The 27,013-nt window shown below is 42.1% G+C and overlaps 1 protein-coding gene across 1 annotated transcript; it reads left to right on the top strand.

The window, feature by feature from the left end:
- Nucleotides 1–256: 256 nt before the first annotated feature.
- si:ch1073-416j23.1 (rac GTPase-activating protein 1) lies at nt 257–26,630 on the top strand. Its single transcript, XM_060928901.1, has 16 exons — nt 257–338; nt 2,597–2,799; nt 2,996–3,132; nt 7,107–7,203; nt 9,788–9,844; nt 9,987–10,085; nt 10,685–10,823; nt 11,735–11,898; nt 11,980–12,141; nt 20,032–20,127; nt 21,196–21,394; nt 22,126–22,231; nt 22,445–22,577; nt 22,678–22,870; nt 26,360–26,471; nt 26,558–26,630. Exons 1-16 carry the CDS (start codon nt 257–259, stop codon nt 26,628–26,630), a joined length of 2,052 nt encoding a protein of 683 aa, XP_060784884.1.
- The last annotated feature ends 383 nt before the right edge of the window (nt 26,631–27,013 follow it).

Genomic DNA, 27,013 nt, shown 5'->3' with positions numbered 1-27,013 from the left:
TATTATTATAGTGTGAGTTATTTCTTTCCCCCATGGTTCTTCAGAAACTCATACACAAGAGAGGAAATAACTGTTGATAGCTACTGGAAACGTGAGAACAGGAAGTGAAATAAATAACAATAATAATGAGAAATTATTTTAAAAATAAAAAGTGGTGGATTTTAATAAACGCGCTCAGATGTTCAGCTGATTGAAACCGGAAGTGTGTGTAGGCAGGCAGGTAGATGGTGCAGCAGGTGTTCTGTCGTGGTGCATCATGGGAGAGGAGTTCATCAGGGAGCTGCTGAATTTGTGTTTACACCGACTCGCTTTAGAGCAAAACACACACTCTGAGCTCGGTAAGTTCCGCGTGGGCTTCATCCTCCTCCCTCTGTTGGTTTTATTTCCTGTAGTCCGCTTCCACACACATCATCTCAGAATAAGTCATAGTACAGAGGTTTGGGGTGTTGTGCGCATGCGCGAGTCTCTCTCTCTCTGCACTCAGGTGATGGGTTTTTTCAGGCAGAAACCACGTGATCAGGTGCCTTGAAGTTACAGTAAACAGGATGTGATGTTGTTTTGTTCTTTCTGCTTTTTTTTTTGTATAAACAGCTATCCAATATTTTTATTTATTTAAAGTGTTTTCCTCCAAAGCAGCAAGTATTTATTTCTGTGAAAATGTTTACTTTTTTCATTTATTAAAATATACCATACTATATTTAGTTTTGTTTTGTGATATATATAATATATATATATATATATATATATATATATATATATATATATATATATATATAATATATGTATGTGTATATGTTAAACATTTTATTTTTTCCTCCAAAAACTCCTGATGCTCAGCAGGTTGGCGTAAATATAAACCGCTTTAACAGAGGAGCTCTGCGTTCACACACACACACACACACACACACCAGTCGAGTCGGTTTATTTGTATCGTGCTTTTAACAACAGACTTTGTCGCAAAGCAGCTTTTCAGAAAATTAAAAGACTTTAAACATGAGCTAATTTTATCCCTAATAAATGTATTTATCCCCAATGAGCAAGCCTGTGGTGTTGAGGAAAAACTCCCTCAGGCGATATGAGGAAGAAACCTCGAGAGGAACCGGACTCTAAAGGGAACCCATCCTCATCTGGGTGATAACAGATCGCGTGATTATAAATAACTCTCTTCTCTAACTGTGTCCTATAGAGTCACAAAGTACAACAGTGTAATCAGGAAATTCATTATAGTGAGTATAAAACTGTTCATGACACCTGCAGTCCTAAAGTTATCGTGCCGATTTGTAGTCCTCAGCCATCGTAGCAAAACTCTAAGTGACCAGAGCGTCTTCTAAGTGTGTCTTTAGACTGTTCATATGGGGCCGTCCTCCACAGGGGCAATGTGATGAGACTCCAGCCAGAAGTAGGGCATCAGGATGGATCAGGCAGGTCTGAAGAGCAGGAGAGGTCAGCATCACTGCTGTTTCAGGATCGACATGTAACTCAACACACACAGAGAGAGAGAGAGAGAGACAGACGGGGGGACACAGGTTGTTGGGTATGCCTGGCATCACCTAATGAGTAAGAACAGGATACAGTTTGCACTGAGTGCAAGCAGGGACTCCGGCGAGACTAACTATAACAGAATAACTAAAAGGGGAGAGCCAGAAGGTAACACAGGCATGAGGGAGCCCTGGGCAGCAGCCACTACACCGTCAACAAACTCGAGTGAGCAAGCGAGTGGGGACTGACAGCATCCATACATCCCAGTTTACCAGAACACTCTATGTCTGAGGATCCTCCAGATCTACACCTTTACCTCAAACACCATTAACACAAGGCTTGACTAAACAGATATGTTTTCAGCCGAGACTTAAACACTGAGACTGTGTCTGATTCCCGAACACTACTTGGAAGGCTGTTCCATAACTGTGGGGCTTTGTAAGAAAAGGCTCTGCCCCCTGATGTAGCCTTCACTATACGAGGTACCAGCAGATAGCCTGCACCTTTTGATCTAAGTAGGCGTGGCGGGTCATAGAGGACCAGAAGTTCACTCAGGTACTGTGGTGCGAGACCATTCAGTGCTTTAAAGGTCAATAGTAGTATTTTATAATCAATACAAAATTTGATTGGGAGCCAATGCAGTGTGGATAAGACAGGGGTGATGGGGTCATATTTTCTAGTTCTAGTAAGGACTCTTGCTGCTGCATTTTGAACTAACTGGAGCTTGTTTATGTACTTATTGGAACATCCAGACAGTAAGGCATTACAATAATCCAACCTGGAGGGAACAAAAGCATGAACTAGTTTTTCTGCGTCACGTAGTGACATTAAATTTCTTATCTTAGTCCTGGTTTCTTGTTGGCTTTTATTTTTCTCAGCTTTTTAAATTTCTTGTTTCCTTTTTTTTTTTTTTACATTTCTTGTTGATGTAATTTTTCTTTGTTTTTTTTTTCTTCTTGCCTTTTTTCTTGTTGTTGACTTTTTTTTCAAAAGTTATCTTCTGGTTTTCTTTTTTGCTGACTTTTTTTGGGGGGTGACTTACATCTCAAAAAAAATGTATTTCTTGACTTTTTGTATTTTTTGTTGACCTTTTTTCCCTCCGTGATTTCTCCTGCAGAGCTTATTGAGGTGGTGAGAAACTTCGAGGCGGTCAGGAAGAAATGGCTCCACGCCGAACTCGAGCTGAAGAAATACAAAGAGCTGCTGGTGAAATCAGACGTGGCCCGAGCCGCCCTGGAGGTCAAACTCAAACATGCCCGCAATCAGGTGGACGTGGAGATCAAAAAACGTTTTAAAGTTGAGGCGGACTATCAGTACTTGGTACGACGCTGCTGAACATGACTCTTGTTTTTATTCAGTTATTTAACAATTATGGACCATTTCAGGTGAAAAATGACTTTATAGTAGCACAGGGAAGTAAAATATTAATTGTGAATCCTTGATAATGGTATTGTGCTTTTATTATTTATAAACTGTTCAATGTGCACGCTGAAGGAAAGTGATCATTTCCTGACAGGAACGCCAGATGCTACTGATGACCGAAATCCTTGCTCAGGATGGCAAATCAAGTTCCTGCCTTAATGAGGAACAGAGAAACATGCTGGCAAACTTCCATCACCAAGGAGCTAACGTCATACAGCACAGAAACAAACGGTACACACACACCTAATAATAATGGACTTGATTTGAAATACAGATATTTTGTCAGGAACTCTGTAAATTCAGCCATGTTTTTGTCCCAGAAACCTCAGGAGTTTAGAAACTTTGGGTACGTGTTTAATACGGGAACGTAAAGGTGCTTTCAGACCAAACAGTTCTCGGGTCTCTCATTGAGAGGGACTACTCCCTGGGGATCTCCTCCAAGAACTATACACCTTCAAGAGCTTTTATTTTATTTTTTTTTCTGTTTGCATAAGCTGGCTGATGGTTGCTATAGCGATGTCACTCGTTTGTTGTTTTTCATATGAATGTGCATCTTGTCCATTGATTAGAATTAGAATGCCTTTGTCACTATACACATGTACCATGAGATTAAAAGCAACTCCGATCACAGTGCAAACAGCATAAAAATATGCAATATAAACACAGAACAAAGAATATAGTGCAAAAAAAAAAAAGGGGTGCTATGTACAGTGTTGTGTTCCACATTATGGAGTGGGGTGTTGCACAGGGAGAGTCTGGGGGCTATAACTATAGACTATAAAGTCAGTGCATATTCGAGTTCAGGATGGTTATGGCTTTTGGAAAGAAGCTGTTTTTGAATCTATTTGTTTTTGTCTTGATGCACCTGTAGCGCCTCCCTGAGGGCAGCAGGTCAAATAGATCAAAGCCAGGGTGGGAGCTGTCCTTGATAATGTTCTTAGCTCTGCTGAGGCAGTGGGAGGTGCAAATGTCCATCAGGGAGGGGAGAGGGCAGCCGATGATCTTCTATGCTGCCTTTACTACTCTCTGGAGCCTCTCCCTGTCTGCAGCAGTGCAGCTGCCGTACCATACTGTGATAGTACGTCAGCAGGCTCTCAATGGATGAGCGGTAGAAGGGATGACTGCCTGAGCCAGGGAGAGGTTGAAGATTCTGGTGAAGGTGAGGGCGAGCTGATGGGCGCACGCTCTGAGCACCTTGCCAGGTATTCCGTCTGGGGCGGTAGCTTTCTTGGGGTTCACTGCCAGGAGCATCTGTCTGACATCGTGCTCCTGTACAGTGAATGGAGTGGTGCAGGAACAGGGTGGGGGCAGGGATGGAGCAGATGAGTGCTGCTGGGATGTTTCAAAGCAAGCAAAGAAGCAATTTAGCTCCTCTGCCAGCGGTGTACTCAGGTCTCCTGTTGACGCATCACAGCCTCTAAAAGTTGTGATGTCTTGTATACCCCGCCACACCTCCCATGTGTTGTTGCTGGACAGGTGGGACTCTATACTCATCCTATGGTCCGCCTTGGCTTTTTTAAATTCCTCTTTTCAGGTCAGCTCAAGCAGCTCTGTACAGAGCTCTGTCACCTTACCTGAAGGCAGCATCGCAGGCCTTGAGGAGTGAGCAGACCTGGCTGGTTCTCATCTGGCAGGGTTTCTGGTTTGGGAAAACCCGGACGTTTTTGTCCACTGTCACATTCCCGATGCAGAACTTGATATAGTCCAGTACCGTTCCTGTGAATATCTCCAGCTCCTGGTGTTCAAATAAGTCCCAGTCTGTCTGATTGAAGCAGTCTTGTAGTTTGGAGAGTGCATTGTCAGGCCAGGTTGTGACGTATTTTTTCACAGAAACATGATGTTCTTGTGTTTCTGTGAAAACATCAAACTATCAACATTCAGATTTAAACTTATGCACTTTTGTGTCATGGTTCAGTCTCACGTTTCTATAGAAACAGATCATTCCACTGAGCTATAGAACGAAGGAGACTGTAAGGTCTGGATTTCCTCCGTCGCATCTACACTCAGTAAAGCCTGGACTTCTCTGTTGCTTCATTTGTCAATTTTTGTTTTTCCATTTCTTAACGCTGATGTTAAGACCTGTATACGTGGCTAAAATTTTACACAGATTTTTAAAAAATTATGGTTGCCAGTGCTGCATTGGTTCATGTTCCACCAGTCACTATACCATTACATCACTTGTGGTTCCTCTTGTGTTGGAAGAGAACCTACCCTGAAGTAGGAGCTAAAAAAGTCCCTCAATATGGTGTTCTAAGAATCACAATCATCCTCAGTTCCTGTAGCGTGGACTCTTTAAATAAATAAGGGGGAACTTCCTCCAAGAGTTCTAAGAACTATGAAAAGTTCCTCCAGTTTAAAAGTGCCTTAAGAGTGTGTTTCCACTAAAGGAACCTTTTCAGGTACTCAGTAACTTTAGCTGAATCTGGCTCAAGGCGCTCAGTCAAAGCAGCACTCTTATCACAAACCCTCAGGCACCATGACGACCAACAACCACATTAAAAAGCCTAGAAACAGTCCAAGTTGCTATCCAGTGCAACATTTCTTAATCGTGGTGTTGAACTACCACCACCCTTTTGATTAAGATCACCATGATCAAGACCAGGACTAGCCTAGGCCAAGTCAAGATCAAGTAAAAATTAAATAAAGACTCGGTCTCAGAAAGACTGAGAAACCTCTGGGGCTGTGACTGTGCAACTCGGAGGCTTGAGCTTCTCAACAGAGTTCTCCTTACATCTGAGGGGTCAGTCTTCCTTTTTACATCTTATCAGATAAGTGTGAGGATTCTATGTCTACACTTGCATCTCCGAGTTTCTTTCAGGTTGATTAATGGCCTACCAGCTGAGCCAACACTTACAACTGCTTCTCTCAGCTCGCATACATGTAGGACCTCCCTCTTGTGCTAGAATCCCTAAAGTCAAAGTCCTTCCCATGCCAAGACCTGGTCTTCCCAGGCAGTCTCCCATCCCAGTAATAATCAGGCCTTTAAGGCGCATTGGGCGGCGCCAATCTCTGCTTCTATAGCACTATGCCTCTTGCCTTTCCAGCTAGGGTTACAGTGGGGGGCTGGTCCTCTGGTAACTGTGAGAGTTTGCCTCCCCACTCGCATCTGTATTGCAGCATGTCTTGCCAGATGGCAGTAGGTACCATTTTTGTGATGGTCTTTGATCTGATCGAGAGGCAGACACACTAACTACTAGGTCAGTGTTATGCTTGACATGCATGCATTGCATGGCGGCCAGACAATTTGATGGACCTTGTCCAGGTCATATCAGTTGTAGTCTTCAATCAGGGTGAACCTGTAGCTCTCCAAGCAGGAGTCACATTGGGTTTAGTTAGCTGAAGGCCAAGATTAACTGATTTCAGGTGTGACTCCTGCTTACATAGGATGAGAACCTTCTTTCACAACAGCACCTTTACAGATAAAATTGGATGCCCATGCCGTAGACCATATCTTGCTTAGCCTTGTTATTTGAACCATCCATCCTCAGGTCAACTTTCCCCTTTCAGGAACTCTGTAACCTTAGGACCATTTTAAGAGCTTGAGGTCCATTTCCACTGTGGGGAGTATTCTGGAGGAATTATTTCAGGAGCTCAATAGGGTTAGGTGTTATCTAGTAGATTCCTGGCTCTGTCCAGTGTGTACCTTTTTTATAGTGTGGACCATTTAACCCTCTTACCTTGCAGAGGTAAGACAGAGTGGATCCCTAAAGTTTCTAGAAAGGCTGGACCCCTGGGTGGTGGATGTCCTTACCATGGTGGCCTCCAGACCTACTCAAAGCCCATCTTCTATCCTGACTTAGTGTTTTCTCCTCCTGGTAGTTCTTAGTTAGAGGTTTACCATTGCAGGAAGTCTGTGCTACTCCGAGATGAGTGTAACCATGTGCCTTGGAGGGATGAAATGGTAACACAAGTGACTGTGGTTCTATGAACCCTAAATAAATGTCAGGGTTCCTTGTCATTTGGAACTTTCGCCAGTTTGGCAAGAAGGTTCTGGAGAATGACTGATTGATTGATTTGTTGAAAGACAGTTGTATTTCTTGTCAATGCAGAGGTATTCAGGTGTTGTACATGCTCTCTGGTGGTGGTGCTTCTTCTACAAGATTCATATTCCCCCTCCAGTTTTCAGACTGTGTACGTTTTATAGATTTAATCATTACAAATGTTTGAAACATCTTTTAATGCATCCTTTTTTTAATGAATATCAGGTTGTCTGTGATCGACGAGTCGTCTTTCCTGTCTCATTCAGACATCAGCTATGACAGGACTGATGATGACCTGGTAGGTTCAGGTGACCACAAACAGGTTTTATAAGAATATCAATTTGAAAAATATTGCATTATACAACCCTGATTCCAAAAAAGTTGGGACAAAGTACAAATTGTAAATAAAAACGGAATGCAATGATGTGGAAGTTTCAAAATTCCATATTTTATTCAGAATAGAACATAGATGACATATCAAATGTTTAAACTGAGAAAATGTATCATTTAAAGAGAAAAATTAGGTGATTTTAAATTTCATGCCAACACATCTCAAAAAAGTTGGGACAAGGCCATGTTTCCCACTGTGAGACATCCCCTTTTCTCTTTACAACAGTCTGTAAACGTCTGGGGACTGAGGAGACAAGTTGCTCAAGTTTAGGGATAGGAATGTTAACCCATTCTTGTCTAATGTAGGATTCTAGTTGCTCAACTGTCTTAGGTCTTTTTTGTCGTATCTTCCGTTTTATGATGCGCCAAATGTTTTCTATGGGTGAAAGATCTGGACTGCAGGCTGGCCAGTTCAGTACCCGGACCCTTCTTCTACGCAGCCATGATGCTGTAATTGATGCAGTATGTGGTTTGGCATTGTCATGTTGGAAAATGCAAGGTCTTCCCTGAAAGAGACGTCGTCTGGATGGGAGCATATGTTGCTCTAGAACCTGGATATACCTTTCAGCATTGATGGTGTCTTTCCAGATGTGTAAGCTGCCCATGCCACACACACTAATGCAACCCCATACCATCAGAGATGCAGGCTTCTGAACTGAGCGCTGATAACAAATTGGGTCATCCTTCTCCTCTTTAGTCCGAATGACACGGCGTCCCTGATTTCCATAAAGAACTTCAAATTTTGATTCGTCTGACCACAGAACAGTTTTCCACTTTGCCACAGTCCATTTTAAATGAGCCTTGGCCCAGAGAAGACGTCTGCGCTTCTGGACCGTGTTTAGATACGGCTTCTTCTTTGAACTATAGAGTTTTAGCTGGCAACGGCGGATGGCACGGTGAATTGTGTTCACAGATAATGTTGTCTGGAAATATTCCTGAGCCCATTTTGTGATTTCCAATACAGAAGCATGCCTGTATGTGATGCAGTGCCGTCTAAGGGCCCGGAGATCACGGGCACCCAGTATGGTTTTCCGGCCTTGACCCTTACGCACAGAGATTCTTCCAGATTCTCTGAATCTTTTGATGATATTATGCACTGTAGATGATGATATGTTCAAACTCTTTGCAATTTTACACTGTCGAACTCCTTTCTGATATTGCTCCACTATTTGTCGGCGCAGAATTAGGGGGATTGGTGATCCTCTTCCCATCTTTACTTCTGAGAGCCGCTGCCACTCCAAGATGCTCTTTTTATACCCAGTCATGTTAATGACCTATTGCCAATTGACCTAATGCAGGGGTGGGCAATTATTTTTTTCCATGGGGCCACGTGAGAAACAGAAAATTTTGTGGAGGGCCGGACCAAAAAGCTGAACTAAATTCTGCATAATATTAATTGTATTTCTTTATATAAAGCAATAAATATCATTGTTTTTACAAGCTGCTAAGACTGGTAAGAGTATGGAAAAAACGAGGTTGCCTTACAAAAAATGTCATTTATTCGATCAAATTTCCCAAAACAATGATTAACAAAATGTGAACGTTTGTACCTTTTTTTTTTTCAAGTCACATTCACCCCAAAACACAATAAAGACATCACAATATTGCCTTTCTACTCCAAATATCAAGCAAGATACATCATATTATAATAATGATGCCCACATTTGTAGTCTAATCACCTCATTTGGTGTTTTTCAGTTTTTCATTTGTTCAGTGAGAGAAATCTAGTCTCTGTTGGTCTTTAACGAGTGCATCAGAGTCAGGTTGAATGTCTGAGGCGGAGATGCGAAGCACAGCTGACAGATGATCATCAGTCGATTCGGTGTAGGAATCGGATCTACAGATCGGCTCGGGCTCCGGCGCCTGCTGGTGACGTCACACTATGTGATTGGCTGGACCGTTTGAAGGATGACGTACAAGTTTGTGGTTGGTCTGGACAAATTACGGAAATGGTTATCGCGGGATTAGGTTTCGTGGGATTTCATGTCATGTTCATGTTGCGCGCATTGCATTTTTGTTGAACACAACTTCAAAATAAAAGCAATGCACATTCAGTCCATGCATGAGGTAAAATTAGAAAATACGTTTATTTTGTAATTTCTAATTAACCTTACGCGGGCCGGTCAGAATGAACCAAAGGGCCGGATGCGGCCCGCGGGCCGGAAAATGCCCAGGTCTGACCTAATGAGTTGCAATTTGGTCCTCCAGCTGTTCCTTTTTTGTACCTTTAACTTTTCCAGCCTCTTATTGCCCCTGTCCCAACTTTTTGAGATGTGTTGCTGTCATGAAATTTCAAATGAGCCAATATTTGGCATGAAATTTCAAAATGTCTCACTTTCGACATTTGATATGTTGTCTATGTTCTATTGTGAATACAATATCAGTTTTTGAGATTTGTAAATTATTGCATTCCATTTTTATTTACAATTTGTACTTTGTCCCAACTTTTTTGGAATCGGGGTTGTACGTACCACACAGCCGAATCCTATCTCCAACATGGCGGATTGTGTTTGTAGGATTTTGACAGTACGGCTGTTGTGAAGCCTCTGAAGTCGAGATCTCGGGAGAAAAGAGTGAGCATCATTCATTCGGTCTCTCTTTCTGTTTTTACTTTAACTTGTTGATGTGCACAATTACAGTGTGTTTATGTGGAATATGTTATTTGGAGAGAAACCCGTTTTTTTTTTCTTCTGTTTTCGTCCTGCACGTTTTCAGCGTTCGTCGATGGGGCCAAGTGTCGGATTTCCGATCCAGAAACGTGGGCGACTCAGTGGACGTTCTGGAGACCTGCTCAGTGCGAGACCACCAGAGAAGGTTCATGAGTCATTTTTTTTTTAATACACATTAGATTTCACTGTAAAATGCTGTTTTGCAAAATTGTACAAGATGGAATTGATGAGTCAATAAATAATGTTAATTGTAACAAATGTCAGGAAAATTAAATGCTTCATTTTTTTTAAAATTACTTGTGTAAACACAAGAAGCTGTAAAAATTATGCGCAAGGTTATTTTGGATAGCAAAAGATATTTTTATATCCACTAAATTTCTCGGAATATTTGAACTTGCGTAATCAAAATGATTTAGCATAATTGAAAGGACACGAATATAAAGCAACGCGTTTTATTGGTAAACTGATGTGCAGTCAACACAATGAAGATTTTTTTTAAACATATATAGAAGTTTTAATAATCCAGCAGTGTCTCCTTACTCACTAATCTGAACATGTTGGATCATTTATTATAATCTGGTCATCTCACATTGCCTCGCTAACTTGGGTGGCGAAGTGATTAAATAAATTATAAATGACGCTTGCAGGAAAAGCAGAGTGACCATCATAATGTGGATGTAGAGATATGTGATGGGCTCTGAGATGAACTTAATTTCCTCTCTGTGTGTGTGTGTGAGAGATTAGGAAGTGGAGGCGACAGTGGTTACGGCATCAGTCACTACCCCTGATAATGGCGGTCAGCTCCACATGGTGATTGACATCACTCAGGAAACACCGGAGCCCATCAGAACCCCCCGAGCTGATCTCCTGCCGTCTGTGAGCGGTGAGGCTCGATTACATCACCACCTTTAATAACCAGGAGCCTCATTTAAAAATTTAGAAATCTTTACATGGATTAAAGAGTAAAACCTGAGCATGCACACTAAATCCATGAAATGGTACATGCACAAGAAAATCTGATTTAAAAAAAAAAAACCTGCCTATGCACGCCTGTACGCTTTATAAAGCTTCATGAAAGTATACGCAGGTGAATCCACCTTTCTCCTGCCCAGTTACCACCCACAAATATCCATACATGGGCAATGCAAATTCAAATTGAATATTTTAAATTTTAAATATGGGGTCTTGCATGACTGCGTTGACCGTGGTGGAGATAAGAAGAAAGAACTGTGCGGAAGGTGAAATAGAAGTTGTGTCTGAGACGTGACGTTAAAAGATCTGGTTAAAAATATCCCTTCGGAAGAACGTGCATCATGGAAGCGTCTCGCTTCTGATCTGGGTGGGTTTTAAAAGGGATTTGTTGATTTTATAGAATGAAATGACTTTCAGTACGTGGAAACAGGTGACCGTTCTTCTGACTGGAGCTGTGAAGGTTGATCTGGAGTGTGGGAGGAGGAGGAGGAGGAGGAGGTCCACTTTCAGCTATAAAGCGCTACGTATCCGTGGAGTGTCGCTAATTCCTGCTGTTCTTTTGGAAATGTTGTATGTGATGAACCCATTGGTTCAAAGCTTCTGTAAATATACACCCCCCCCCCCCCCCCCCCCCCGAGTATTTCTTATTACCCCTGAGGAGGTGTAAGCTCTGTGTATGAATGAGGCTTCTGTACTTTTAATTTTGTGCTTTATTAGTTAATTACGTCAATCTTTTACACTGTTGAGAAAGAGAGAAAGAAAATAAAGGAAGGATAGAAATAAGTCAGGAAAGAAATGTGTGTGTGTGTGTGTGTGTTACAGAGCAGACATCAGTGTGGGCTCAGTCTGAAATCACTGAGGTTGACATGGTGATTACGCAGATGGAAGAGACCAGTGCAGAACCCGAAGTTCCTCCATCTTTCAATCCCATTGTGGACGCTAACGTCCAGCAGAATATTGTCCAGCATGTCTTCCAGCCCAAAACTGTATGAGTCTCTACCTTACTAGTATTTGGGACACTGCCCCGTGCTGTGATTATGTTCATGCCCCCTCTGCCCCCCCTGCAGGTGATCCGTCCCGAGACCTGCACTCCCTGTAAGAAAAGGATCCGTTTTGGGAAAGTGGCGATGAAGTGCAGGGACTGCCGTGTGATCGCTCATCCCGAGTGTAAACACCTGTGTGTGGAAAAATGTTTCCAGAATACACAGAGAACTGCCCAGCCGAATGAGGTAACACACACAACCACTTTCCTAAGTTTTCCCACACCAGTGTTGGGAGGGTTACTTTTAAAATGTGTTCCGTTATAGAATACATGCCCCAAAATGTAGTTTGTAACGTATTCCGTTAAGTTACTCAATGTGAGTAACTTATTCTGAATACTTTGGATTACTTAATTACTTAAGCAAATCAATAAACGGACTACAACACATCCAAAACTCTGCAGCTAGACTCCTCACCCATACTAGACCTTGGCATCACATCACACCCATCCTCCATCAGCTACACTGGCTTCCTGTTAAATTTCGCATCCATTTCAAAATCCTCCTCCTTGTTTACAAGGCCCAGCACAACCTAGCACCCACCTACCTCTCTAGTCTTCTCACTCCATACTTACCCACCCGAAATTTACGCTCCTCTGATACACTCCTTCTCACCACCCCTTCCACAAATCTCCGATCTATGGGTGATGGGGCTTTTAGTGTGGCTGGCCCCAAACTCTGGAACAGCCGCCCACTTTCATTGCGTCAATGCACCTCCCTTTCATCTTTTAAAACCATGCTCAAAACTTATCTTTTTACCCTTGCTTTCTCCTCATAATGCTGAATGATTGAGGTTATTTTTATTAATAATTTTTATTTTATTATTATTTTTAATTGTATTTCTGCATTATCTGTTTTTTTTTTGTTTGTTTGTTTTTTTTTAACTTTGTTGCTGATTCTGTGTCATGCTTCTGTGCTTTTTAACTAGTTCTACTTTGACTTTTACTTACAATTTTTACACTCTTTTTTTTTTTTTTATAAAGTGTCCTTGGGTATCTTGAAAGGTGCTCCAAAGAAAATTTATTATTATTATTATTATTAATATATTGTCATGCTTTTTACAACTGCATGAATGTAGCAATCACATCCTGCAAATTCTTGTTTGTTTTTCTCTACAAATTGGCTGTTTAGCTCCGGTCTCCAATACATTTGCTGTAGAGGAGAAAATATTAGGGTTTGTTAACATAAGATGGTTTATCTGCTGGGTTGTTTTACAATCAGGGTACGCAAGCTAAAAATCACATTTAACACTTATCTTCAATATCAAACGGCTTGACTAAATAAACTCGGTTGTTTATTGTAGCCCTGTGATCGCTCTATTTACCATGCAAAAAAAAATTTGGTGATAACGTTATTTTTGGTGAATGTATGGCAATATATTTCATATTTAGCAAAATTACTCGTGTCATTTAGAAAAAGTGCTTTTTTGACCACAGGGATGCCAAAAGGGATGCACTTACATCATTCTTTATACCATAAAACACATATTTGGTTCCATATCATTGGAAACATAGTTAAGTTTTAATGTTGAATGCCAGTAAGTTTTCAGACTATTTTGATCAAATTAGTATGTAATTGTGTAAAAAAAAAAAAAAATGTCCTCTCCGAGACAGCTAATTTTTCAATATAAAATAACATATCTAAAATGATTTTCATCCTAAAATGTGGTCAAGATATTGGGACATAAATATTAGAGACAACTAACACAAAGCTTACAGCCTTATATTTAAAAGCACTATGGAAGTAGTGGATTCTGAATTGTCCAAAAAAAAAAAAAAAGTCCTCTCCGAGAATCACTTCATTTGTTTCTTCCAGCCCTGCTTAAAGCTACACTTCATCTTCTTTATCTTATAGCAGATTACACAAAACTACCATAGACACATGTCAAAAAATGACCTGAAATCTGTTCTTTAACTCGTCCTTCACTTAAAAACTGGGACAAGAACCAGTTTGAATCAATTTGAATTTTGGACCCCTGTGACACAAACTTTGTACCCTGATTGTAAAACAACCCTGCTTAAAGATAATTAAAGATAATAAGAAAGCCCAGGCTTTACTTAACCATTTCTTTATTCACAAAGGTGGAAGAGTGTTAAACAAACATAAAACATGTCACTGAAAAGTACTTACTGTTATGGTCAGCAACATTTTCCATCACTAAGTTAAAATAAAAAGTAGCCTTGCACGAGAAAAAAAAATCAGCATTTCCAATTACTCTTTTCCTGATTAGGACAACAGAAAGACATGAAATAGGTTTTATAAAACAATTTTAAAAAACTTGAGATTTTGTTTTGTTTGCATTTACTTACAGTATTATTTTTCCACCAATAATTTCAAATTATTAAAGATCCTTCAATTCAAATCAAAATATTCAGACTTGATGTGACAATGACAAAATGCTATTTAAACCTTGCCATCAGATATAATTTATAATAAACACAAGATGGTTTGGTTTGGATCAGTCACCAAACAGGAGAAGAACAGACTGCAATGGACAATAAGGTCTGCAGAGAAAATTATTGGTGTCAACCTGCCCTCCATCCAAGACTTGTACTTGTCCAGAGTCAGGAAACGGGCAGGTAACATCTCTGAGGACCCATCACACTCTGGTCACAATCTGTTTAATCTTCTCCCCTCAGGGAGGCGATATAGATCACTGTATGCAAAAACAACCAGACACAAGAATAGTTTCTTCCCTCAGGCTGTCTCTGTGATGAACAGCTAAAATCCAGATTCTATATCAGTAATATCACTTGCAAAATATCTGCACACTCGTACCGTCATTCTGTGCTCACTGTTACTTATATTTATACTTATTTAAATTTACTATTCTTCTTTGCACTATGCACCATATTGCACCAAAAGGGAAATCCTTTCTGTGATGAACAGCTACAATCCAGATTCATATATCAGTAATATCACTTGTAAAATATCTGAACACTTATACCGTCATTCTGTGCTCACTGTATACTTTATATTTATTTAACTATCCCATACTTGACTTACCTGGATTACTTTGCACTATGCACCTATTTTTGTTGTTGTTTGCTTGTTTGTTTGTTTTGTGTCTACGCTTTTTTTTTATCTGTTTTGTACTATGAGAGCTAAGTGAACCGGAGTCAAATTCCTCGTGTGTGTCCACATACCTGGCAATTAAAGTGTTTCTGATTCTGATTTCTGATATGTTTAAGTGCAACCCAGCAACATTACTTCATAGCCATTTAACAAGGGGCTTGCGACAAGAACTATCCAAGGAGTCAATGCTGAACTGCTTGGTTGAAAAAAAAACAAACAAACTTAAATCTCTTCAAAAATCCAATAATTGGCAAACACTTGCAGTAAACATGTGAGGTGCTGCTTCTCAAAGGCATGCCCGAAAACAAATGAGGTTACAAGTGAAAATGTATCATCTGTGAACAAGACCAAGATATTTTCAGCAACCTTCCTATTATTCTACAGTCCAGTAAAGACGGTTGTAACGCAGCAAGAGCACCTGTTCAAAGTGCTTGTCTGTCATACGGTTACGGTGTGGGGTGAAAATAAGTCCTCCCTGGCTAAAGAGATGTTCCACAGGAGCACTCGACGGCAGAGTTGTATTATATTTCAAGAAGAGGGCTCTGATCACTGGATATGCCTTTAATGAGGCCGATGTCTTATCAGAATCTTGAAGTTACCTCTGTACCTCATCCTCTGCTGTAGAACTGGTCACCTGTGGACTCTGAAAACTGAAGAAGTTGTCGTCATCATCTCCTTCTGGCTCATTTCCCACTGAGGCAGCAGTGGTGCTGGTATCATTTAGATGGTTCTGTGTTGAGGAGACGAGCCTCTTGGACCATTATTCTTCTCATGGATTCTCTCTCATCATCGGCAAGCCACCACAGTCGAAATTTTGGGATGGTGGATGCTGCCATCCTTGCCTCACGGGAGGCCAACACAGCTGCAAATCAAGTGTCGATGGCTTTGATGACTCCTAAGAGGATGCGAGTTGAAAATTGCACTTGTGTCAACTTTTCAGATAACTTGGCTTTCAGACTGAGAAGGGTGGGAATCACATAACCGAAATAACAGTTCTTTTCCCCCTGGAGCAGGCTGACTGAGTGGGCAAGTGGTTTCAGAATGGCTGTGTACTCTTTGAGAAACATGGTCAAGTCAAGTTTATTTGTATAGCACTTTAAACATTGTCGCAAAGCAGCTTTACAGAATTTGAACGACTTAAAATATGAGCTAATTTTATCCCTAGTCTATCCCCAATGAGCAAGCCTGTGGCGACGGTGGCAAGGAAAAACTCCCTCAGACAACATGAGGAAGAAACCTCGAGAGGAACCAGACTCAAAAGGGAACCCATCCTCATTTGGGCAACAACAGACAGCATGACTATAACGTTAACAGTTTTAACATGAAGACAGTTTCGTTGATGTTATAAACTCTTCATTGGTGGAAACTTGAGTGCAAAACTGTTCAGTTTTGTCTCTTGGGGATGCAGCTTTCAGTTGGTCATAGATTTCACTGAGCTGACTTTCTGGTAGACTCATTAGCTTCTCGATTGCATGGTACTCTGAACTCCACCTAGTCACTGAAGACACAACACATCTCATTTGGGCAATTTCTTCAATTGTGTCAGAAGCACCTGATGAGCGATGAGCCTTATTCCAGATGGCAGCACATTTTGCCATTGCGCTCCTATATAATTTCCTGGAAACACCCTGTGAAGCAACTTTATCAAGGTCAGTCGTGGCAATGAGATTTAAAGTGTGCGCAGCGCATCAATGGTGTGGTGGCAAAAAGAAGTTTAGCTCCTCATACTCTTGCTCCTCCTCAAGGGCTGAAGTGACATCAGCAAACTGTACATCATCTGTGTCTTCCAGATCATCTTCTGTATCCGATCCTCCATATTCATTGAAAGCTTTCACAAAATTGCTCCCGTTGTCTGTGACTGTAGCACTAACCTTGCCTTGGATATGGAATTCAGCATGAACCTGGCTTATTTTGGCAGCAATAACGTCATAGGTGTGACGGTCTCTTATCCTCTCACACGCCAATGCAGCAGACTTGCGATCTAATGTGTCTGACTCGATCCAGTGGCATGTGATGCCAATGAAACTTCTGTGATGCGCGTTCCATATATCAGCTGTTGTGCACACATTTTGAGCATGTTGTTGAAGAATTTCAGTTCCATCTTCCTTAATTTTTTTGAAAGGTTTTCTCAATGTGCATCATCAGTGTTTTTGTGCACACAGGAGTCCTGCCCCACTTAGTCCTTCAACCGTCTTACGGAATGACTGGTTCTCAACAGTAGAAAAGGGCTGCACTTTGTTGACTGTGAAGTGAAATACCAAGGCATTTACTCTCCTTTGGGTGATGGCTGGAGTGCTAAGGATGGCTTGTTTGAGAGGAGGAGGCGTTGCATCTCTGCCGCTTTGTTCATCACCATGATCCGATGTTTTGGATAAACTGTGCATGACTCTGGGATGCATCCTCTGACAAAAAAGGACAGACGGAGAGAAAACATGGGCCTGATACAGAAATGGTTTACTATACAAGATCACTGTATAAACTGCTGCCTTAATGTCCACCCTGTCCACTGGTATTACTTTTATATTAAGATTTAAAAATTCTAGTTGGTATTGCTTTCAGAACAAATTGACTTACGAAGACTCTACACAAACGTCATTCCAAAAATAGGAACTATTTCTAAATCTTTTAAGTAGCCTATAATTTTACTTTAAACAAGCAAATTTGCTAGACTAAGAATATTTTGTCAATTTGTCTCTTCTCGTCGTCTTCCGCTTATCCGGGGCCGGGTCGCGGAGGCAGCAGTCTGAGCATGGAAGCCCAAACTTCCCTTTCCCCAGACACCTCGGCCAGCTCCTCGGGAAGAACACCGAGGCATTCCCAAGCCAGCTGAGAGACATAGTCCTTCCAGCGTGTCCTGGGTCTTCCCCGGGGCCTCCTCCCGGGGGGACATGCCTGGAACACCTCCCCAGGGAGGCATCCAGGTCAATTTGTTCTAAAAACAATAAAAACTCAATTTGATTTCTTTTTTTTATGAGAAACAGGATATTTAGACAGCGTTTTTTTGCAGTAACTCGTCCATGATCCCGCACAACACCAACTTCTCTCTCTTAGAGCGGACCGTTTGGCTTCGCAAAAATACAGTAGAGAAGCCTGATGCTTAGAATAAAACTGTGCAAACTCATATGAAAACAGTTTAGCAGCATGAGTAAACCTACCTGTAATAGTTCACTGTCTCGATATTACAAAAATTGAGTGGTATGATGATGATTAAGGCGGCACGGTGGTGTAGTGGTTAGCGCTGTCGCCTCACAGCAAGAAGGTCCGGGTTCGAGCCCCGTGGCCGGCGAGGGCCTTTCTGTGTGGAGTTTGCATGTTCTCCCCGTGTCCGCGTGGGTTTCCTCCGGGTGCTCCGGTTTCCCCCACAGTCCAAAGACATGCAGGTTAGGTTAACTGGTGACTCTAAATTGAGCGTAGATGTGAATGTGAGTGTGAATGGTTGTCTGTGTCTATGTGTCAGCCCTGTGATGACCTGGCGACTTGTCCAGGGTGTACCCCGCCTTTCGCCCATAGTCAGCTGGGATAGGCTCCAGCTCGCCTGCGACCCTGTAGAACAGGATAAAGCGGCTACAGATAATGAGATGAGATAATGATTAAGCTACAATAGCTAAACATATGATGATAATAAAAATCAGCGATAACCACCACAACCTATTTAACACGTCTATACATGTTCAGTGAAACTTTGCCATTAGTAAGCTATGACTATCCTTAACAGTTTTGCTAGCCAAGCACCATTACCAGACAAAAACTGCAGAAACATTTAGGCCTAAGCAAAGATAATTGAATACTGAATATTGAATGCTCCGCATTTGCCCTCTCTGATTTAAGCCTTATAAATGGCGTTAACTAGAACTGCACATGATTTCAGCTAGCAGGTTGTCGGCTGCAGGTTTTCAGCTAGCTAACCTCAATGGCGAGAAGCCTTAGTAATCGATGGCTAAATAAATCACATTGCAGTAGAACATTGGCACATAACCCAGGTAGCTAGAGATACCTACAACTAAAACAACTAGTTGCAGTAGGCTAGCATCGGGTTTTTTTTTTTTTAATTTAGAAAAATAACTTGCTTGAAGATGTTTCTTTAGGTTGGAGGTGGAGTCTTTCGACGCTGACAGCAGTTTGGTTGCTGGTACACAGAGTTTGCATTGCACGGTCAGATTTCGCCCGTCCCTTTCTTCTTTGAATGTGAAGTGGTGTCTGAATTTCCACGTAAGAAAGGCATTCTTGCTTGGGTCCTGCTGACTCTGTTGTGCTTGCTCCGGGTCCGTTGTCTAACTGACGACACCGTTAGGAGGACATTTACATTAGAAGCTCTTATTGCGCGTTGTTTGGGTTTCTGGCAATGCATGGAATTACCAAAATTAGAGAGGGGATAGCTAAACACGTTAAACTGGAAAATACCGCCGTGTAATCCATTTATTTTTACAAAGTAACTATTTTAATTGCCACCCATTTAAGCGGTAACTGTAACGGAATACAGTTACTCATTTGTATTTTGAATACGTAACGCCGGTACATGTATTCCGTTACTCCCCAACACTGTCCCACACCACCCCATTGCTCCTCTCTCTCCACTGGTTTCCTGTCGCTGCTGCATCAGATTTAAAACCCGATACTTGCCTATAAATCCCAAACCAGAGCAGCTCTGAGCCCCGTAACGCTCGTAACCCCCCACACTGCACCACGTCGCCTCTGATCCGCGAACACCGCGCACTGACGGAGACAGTAAAGCACTTCTGTAGTCACTCTGGGTAAGGACACGGGCTAAAGACTGTAAATATTTGGATAACATTAAGATGGCTGGGGAATGGAGTCGGATGAACAGATGGATGGAGAAGAGAAGGTGTAAAAATGGAAGAAAGCTGATTGGATGGACAGGATAAATAAATGGATGAATGGACAAATGAACAATATCCCAGTATCTCATGCTCGCTTGCTCTCTCTCGTTGAGATGATCTTGCTCTGTTCTTCTGGGTTCCTCATGTTTGTGATGTTCCTCTGTAGGGGGCGTTGGAGAGTTTTTGTCCCTCCACTCCACCCCGGATCCCAGCCCTGATCATTCAGTGTGTTGAAGAAATTGAGCGACGTGGCCTTCAGGAGGTAAACACCTGCCTTATTGATCACACAGCACTGAGGAATCTCCTTTACATTTCTTTCCTTCCCTTTCAGTACTTCAGCTTCTTATCTTTCCATCCAGGCCACTCCCCTTTCCTTCCCTTTCAGTACTTCAGTTTCTTATCTTTCCATCCAGGCCACTCCCCTTTCCTTCCCTTTCAGTACTTCAGTTTCTTATCTTTCCATCCAGGCCACTCCCCTTTCCTTCCCTTTCAGTACTTCAGCTTCTTATCTTTCCATCCAGGCCACTCCCCTTTCCTTCCCTTTCAGTACTTCAGTTTCTTATTTTTCCATCTAGGCCACTCCCATTTCCTTTCGGTAGGTCAGTTTCTTATTTTTCAATCCAGGCCACTCCCCTTTCCTTCCCTTTCAGTACTTCAGTTTCTTATCTTTCCATCCAGGCCACTCCCCTTTCCTTCCCTTTCAGTACTTCAGCTTCTTATTTTTTAATCCAGGCCACTCCCCTTTCCTTCCCTTTCAGTACTTCAGCTTCTTATCTTTCCATCCAGGCCACTCCCCTTTCCTTCCCTTTCAGTACTTCAGCTTCTTATTTTTCAATCCAGGCCACTCCCCTTTCCTTCCCTTTCAGTACTTCAGTTTCTTATCTTTCCATCCAGGCCACTCCCCTTTCCTTCCCTTTCAGTACTTCAGTTTCTTATCTTTCCATCCAGGCCACTCCCCTTTCCTTCCCTTTCAGTACTTCAGTTTCTTATTTTTCCATCCAGGCCACTCCCTTTTTCTTCCCTTTCAGTACTTCAGCTTCTTATCTTTCCATCCAGGCCACTCCCCTTTCCTTTTTTTTTTTCTTTCAGTACTTCAGTTTCTTATCTTTCCATCCAGGCCACTCCCCTTTCCTTTTTTTTTCCTTTCAGAACCTCAGCTTCTTATCTTTCCATCCAGGCCACTCCCCTTTCCTTCCCTTTCGGTACTTCAATTTCTTATCTTTCCATCTAAGCCACTCCCCTTTCCGTCCCTTTCCTCTCCTCTTTTTCACCTTTTCCTCCCGGATCTGAGGTGAAGTGTGTGTGTGTGTGTGTGTGTGTGTGTGTGTAGAAGGGGCTGTACCGTGTCCCGGGAGGAGAGCGGGCGGTGAAGGAGTTACGGGAGCGGTACCTCAGTGCTAAAGGTCCTCTCCTGCTGCACCGTGTGGATGAGGTTCACGTGGTCTGTGGCCTCCTGAAGGACTTCCTGAGGAAACTCCGAGAGCCACTAGTCACCTTCAAACTCCACAAAACCTTCATGGAGGCAGCAGGTAATATTTCAGCGCGCGCACACACGCCTGCTGTTATTCTGAGTTTGAAGTGAAACTTTAGAGTCAGAACTGAAAGTCATGTCATACTGAACTGCTGAGTCAAACCTGGAGTAAGGTCTATTGATTCCTCCTTCCTCATGGGTTGAAAGATTGATGCGTCCCTACATTATATATCCAGAATGTACACAATGATCAGCAAATTAACGTCATTCTAAATCTAAAGTCTCTGAGCTCCCAGTGTTGATGAAGAGACGTCCGGCTCAGCTGGATTTCTGAATTACAGTTTTTTGTTCTCTGGTGTAAGTTCAGTAGATTTCATCATGAACTTTTGACATTTTCCCTCAAAGGAATTTTTAGAAATATTATGAAGTTTAAACTAAATTGTTCTTGGTCCAGTGTTTGTTCAGCCCTGAACTTTCCATGGTGTTGAATTCGGACAGCGTTCAGTCTCCAGGCTACAGATCCTCCATCCGGAATCATCAGTCAGGATCAGCTCCTGAATTTCTGCTCTGATGATTAAAGTGTGGAAATGAGGCTTGACTCTGTTTGCTCCCCTCTGGGGCCGTGTCTGAGGGGAGGGGGCGTGGCCTCTGGGGCCGTGTCTGAGGGGAGGGGGCGTGGCCTCTGGGGCCGTGTCTGAGGGGAGGGGGCACGGCCGAGGGGGCGTGGCTTCTGGAGCTGAGTGGGTGTGGCCTCTGTACCTCATTCCCATGTTGATCATTGGTTGATAGAGTTGTCAGATGATGATAACAGCTCAGCGATGATGATTCAGGCCATCGGAGAACTTCCACAGCCGAACAGGGAGACTCTCGCCTTCCTGATCCTGCATCTACAGAGGTAACACACACACACACACACACACACACACACACGAAATAACTGATTACTTGTGAAGTGGTCATATATATTTGGAACTGAAGCACTGTGCACCTCTGTATTGCATGTTCACGTGTTTTAACATTGTTTTTCCCCACATGGTGTTATTACTGTCGACCTGAACACTTAATGTTCCTTTAAACGTGACTCCGTGAGCCGGTGGCTGTGTTTCAGAGTGACTCAGAGTCCTCCGTGTCAGATGGATCAGAATAATCTGGCTCGTGTTTTTGGACCCACCATTATCGGGCACGGCATGTCTGAGCCGTCTCCGCTTACCATCATGAGGGACACCAACACGCAACCCAAAGTGAGTAACACACTCAGGTGTGTGTGTGTGTGTGTGTGTGAGTGAGACCTCACTGCTCTGTACTGTCCAGTCTTATTTTGTCGTGACTTTTGTGCGTCAGGTGGTGTTGCGGCTGCTCTCTCTCCCGGCTGATTACTGGAACAGCCTCCTTACTGCAGAGAGAGATCAGCCCAGATCTCTCTCACACCCGGTGAGAGATCAGCCCAGATCTCACACGCCCATGGACCGAGATCAGCTGATCTCTTCAGTAATCTGGTCCAACATCGGCAGCTCCTCTCCATCCACAGACCGAGGTAAACACACAATCTTTTTTTTTTTTTCCTTTCTTTCCAGATTAATGTATTTATGCGATCAGCACATTTTCTGACACTTGGTGTCTTTTGAAGTGGGTGGAGCTTAAAGCCATCTTGCTTTTGAAGTCAGATCAATAAATACACTCCATAGCCAAAAGTATGTGCACCCCTCTTCTCTTCTGGGAAGACTTTCCACTAGATTTTGGGGCGTGGCTGTGGGGATCTGTGTTCATTCAGTTCAGCTACAAGAGCATTCGTGAGATCAGATACTGATGTTGGGATGTTGAGGTTGTTGAGGTTCCAGTTCTAGTTCATCCTAAAGGTGTTCAGTGGGGTTGAGTTCAGTTAGGGTTCTGTACAGGTCACTCGAGTTCTTCACTCCAACCTTCACACACCATGTCTTCATGGAGCTCCTGTGCTTTGTGTCCAGGAGCATCGTCATGTTGGAACAGGTTTGGACTCTTAGTTCCAGTGAAGGGAAACTGTAATGTTACAGCAAACATAGACAGTTTATACAACTGCGTGCTTCAGACTTTGAGAACAGTGTGAGGAAGAACCACATATTGGTGTGATGGCCAGGGGTGCACATACTTCATGGCCTTTTTATATTAAAATTTTATACTATTTTTAGAATATCACATGGTGTTTTTCTTGAGTAAAAAATAAAATATTTTTAAAAAATTATTTTAATTCATATCTTAATTACTAACCCCATTTCCAGAAAAGTTGCGCTATTTTCCAAAATGTATTAAAAACAAAAACTTGATTTGCTAATTTACACAAACCTTTATTTAACTGACAAAGTACAAAGAATAGATTTTCAATAGTTTTACTGACGCAACTTAATTGTAGTTTGTAAATATAAACAAAGTGAGAATTTGATTCCTTCAACACACTCAAAAAAAAAAAGTTGGGACAGAGACATTATTACCATTGTGTTCCATCACATTTCCTTTAATAACACTTTTTAATCATATAGGATCTGAGGAAACTAATTGTTGCAGTTTCGCGATTTGGAATTTTTGTCCATTCTTTTTTGATACAAGATTGCAGCTGCTCAACAGTCCGTGGTCTCCATTATCCGATTCTCCTCTTCATGATGCACCATACATTCTCAATAGGAGATGGATCTGGACTGGCAGCAGGCCAGTCAAGCGCACGCACTCTGTGTCTATGAAGCCACGCTGTTGTAGCCTGTGCAGAATGAAGCTTGGCAGTGTCCTGCTCAAATAAGCATGGACTTCTCAGGAAGAGATGTCACCTTGATGATGTCGTCTCTCTAAAATCCCAATGTACACCCCATGGTACCTTCAGACACATGCCCCTCCCCCATGCCGTGGGCACTGATGCCCCCCATACCATCACAGATGCTGCTTTTACACCTTTCTCTGATAAACTGGATGGTCATGTTCATGTTTGGCACTGAGAACTCAATGTCCAGTTTTCCCAAAAACGAGCTGAAATGTGACTCATCTGACCACAGCACACGTTTCCACCGTCTTTCAGTCCATCTGAGATGAGTTCCGGCCCAGAGAAATCAGCAGCGTTTCTGTATAGAACTGATGAACGGCTTCCTCCTTGTGTAATACAGTTTCTGGATGTAGCGGTGGACTGTGCTAAGTGATGACGGTTTTCTGAAGCCCTCCCGAGCCCATGTGGCTATATTTGTTACATTTAGCATGACGGTTTCTCAGGCAGTGCTGCCTGAGGACTCGAAGGTCACGCCCATTCAACAGTGGTTTCTGACCACGCCCTTTACACACTGAGATGTCTCTGAAGTCCCTGAATCTTTTCACAGTATTACGGACTGTAGATTTTGAAAGACCTAAAATCTTGCGTTGAGAAATGTTCTTTTTGAATTGACGAACAATCCTCTCATGATTTTTAGCACAAAGCAGTGGGCCACGCCCCATTCTTACTTGTAAAGACTGAGCCTTTAGTGCTGCTCCTTTTAGACCCGATCATGTGACCAATTAACCTGCTTATTGTGGAATCTTCTAGAATGGTGTTACTTGAATTTCCGATGAACTTTTCAGTCTTATTTTGCCAGTGAAACAATTGGAAATCTTTTCTTTGTACTTTTGTCAGTTAAATAAAGGTTCGTGTGAATTAACTAATTGCAGAGGTTTATATATACGCTACCGTTCAAAAGTTTGGGGTCACTTTGAAATGTCCTTATTTTTGAAAGGAAAGCACTGTTCTTTTCAATGAAGATCACTTTAAACTAATCAGAAATCCACTCTATACATTGCTAATGTGGTAAATGACTATTCTAGCTGCAAATGTCTGGTTTTTGGTGCAATATCTCCATAGGTGTATAGACCCTTTTCAGTCACGTGACCTTCGTAAACACGACCGCCATTTTGGACATGTAGTGGACTTCGGCTCGAATCGGTTTGAATGCGAGGAAGGCGACAAACATAAAAGAAAAAGGAGCGAGATGCAGAAAACTGTATTTACTAGTTTACTGTAATTATGATCTGGCAGCTATTTACACCGGATCCAGTGTAAATAGCTGCCGGCCGCGAGCTAGCGCGCTCCGGAACCTCGGACGTTGGCTCCGGCAGCTATTTACACTGGATCCGGTGTAAATAGCTGCCAGATCATAATTACAGTAAACTAGAATGGAATGTTAACAGCAATGTAATGCCTTTTCTGGCTAATTTTATTCGTCTTACCTCCAACAAAGTGGTCACTACACAAGCGTTGGTATGCCGCTATCCATCTTCTCCGTCGGTCAGCATCTACCGGGATCCGATAAAATGATAACCCTTGCCTTGTTTGTTGATGGTTACTACATCCAGGTGCACAACAATATAGTGGCATGATGGAAGTCTTGCTGAAAATAAACACTTTCTTTGCTGCCGTTCCTCAATGCTGGCTGTGGTAAACTACTGGTAGTACATGTCCAAAATGGTGGCCGCGTTTGTCGTGACGTCACGTGAAAAGGGTCCATAGAGGCCCATTTCCAGCAACTCTCACTCCAGTGTTCTAATGGTACAATGTGTTTGCTCATTGCCTCAGAAGGCTAATGGATGATTAGAAAACCCTTGTACAATCATGTTAGCACAGCTGAAAACAGTTGAGCTCTTTAGAGAAGCTATAAAACTGACCTTCCTTTGAGCAGATTGAGTTTCTGGAGCATCACATTTGTGGGGTCGATTAAATGCTCAAAATGGCCAGAAAAATGTCTCGACTATATTTTCTATTCATTTTACAACTTATGGTGGTAAATAAAAGTGTGACTTTTCATGGAAAACACTAAATTGTCTGGGTGACCCCAAACTTTTGAACGGGTGTGTGTGTGTGTGTGTGTGTGTAGTATTTTGGAAAATAGCCCAACTTTTCTGGAAATGGGGTTAGTAGATTAAGCCTAATTTGCATAAATGAAAATTGTAAGAATTACACAGGTCACATTTTGTCTAGCTTCAAATATTTATTGTGCATCAAAGTATATGCAATAGGTGTGTGTGTGTGTGTGTGTGACAGATCGGATGTTCAAACCAGTTACCTCTCCTGAGCTGGCCAAGTACAGCACGACTCCAGGCAGCTCTTCCATCAAGGGCAAGATCAAGATCCTGGGCAGTGCTTTCAACAACCCGTAAGGCAGACACACACACACACACACACACACACACACTCACTCATTCACTCTCTCTCACAAACCTCATGAAAAATTAATTTTTGAATCCTGCTGTATTCCAGAACCAAACCAAAACCTGAACCATCGAAAAAGAAGTTCTTTACATCGCCAAAGTGAGGCGTGTGTGTGTGTGTTCACTCAGTGTTGTAGTGTATATTAGCATGGTCATGTGACTTAGCACTTTATACTAATTATATTGAACCCATGGAGAACCTTGTACTCCTGATGATGTATTTCTGTGATATCAGTGTGTTGTGTGACAGATTATTGACACAGTGACTGTAAATCACTGAATCTGAGCCATGTGTGAAAACGTGATCCTTTTTAATCCATATTATGTTAAACTATACATGGGGAGACGTTATAGAAATAAAATGTGTGTCTGCTTATAGGAAAAATATTTTGGCACTTTTTCTCCCCCTCACAGTAAGCACTGTGTTTTATATTAAAAAAAAAAAAGAACAAATAAACTGAATGCATTGAGCAGCTTCTCTTGGACT

The sequence above is a fragment of the Neoarius graeffei genome, chromosome 9, assembly GCF_027579695.1.
Source record: "Neoarius graeffei isolate fNeoGra1 chromosome 9, fNeoGra1.pri, whole genome shotgun sequence".
Classification (NCBI taxonomy): Eukaryota; Metazoa; Chordata; class Actinopteri; order Siluriformes; family Ariidae; genus Neoarius; species Neoarius graeffei.
Note: the sequence above shows the minus strand (reverse complement) of the source record. Positions and strands in the feature narration are given on the sequence as shown.

What these genes read in the sequence shown, in the direction of transcription:
- si:ch1073-416j23.1 (XM_060928901.1), top strand. Translation starts at nt 257, where the DNA reads ATGGGAGAGGAGTTCATCAGGGAGCTGCTGAATTTGTGTTTACACCGA. An exon ending in AGCGACGTGGCCTTCAGGAG is followed by an intron (nt 20,128 to 21,195) that starts GTAAACACCTGC and finishes GTGTGTGTGTAG; the next exon opens with AAGGGGCTGTACCGTGTCCC. An exon ending in GGCAGTGCTTTCAACAACCC is followed by an intron (nt 26,472 to 26,557) that starts GTAAGGCAGACA and finishes AATTAATTTTTG; the next exon opens with AATCCTGCTGTATTCCAGAA.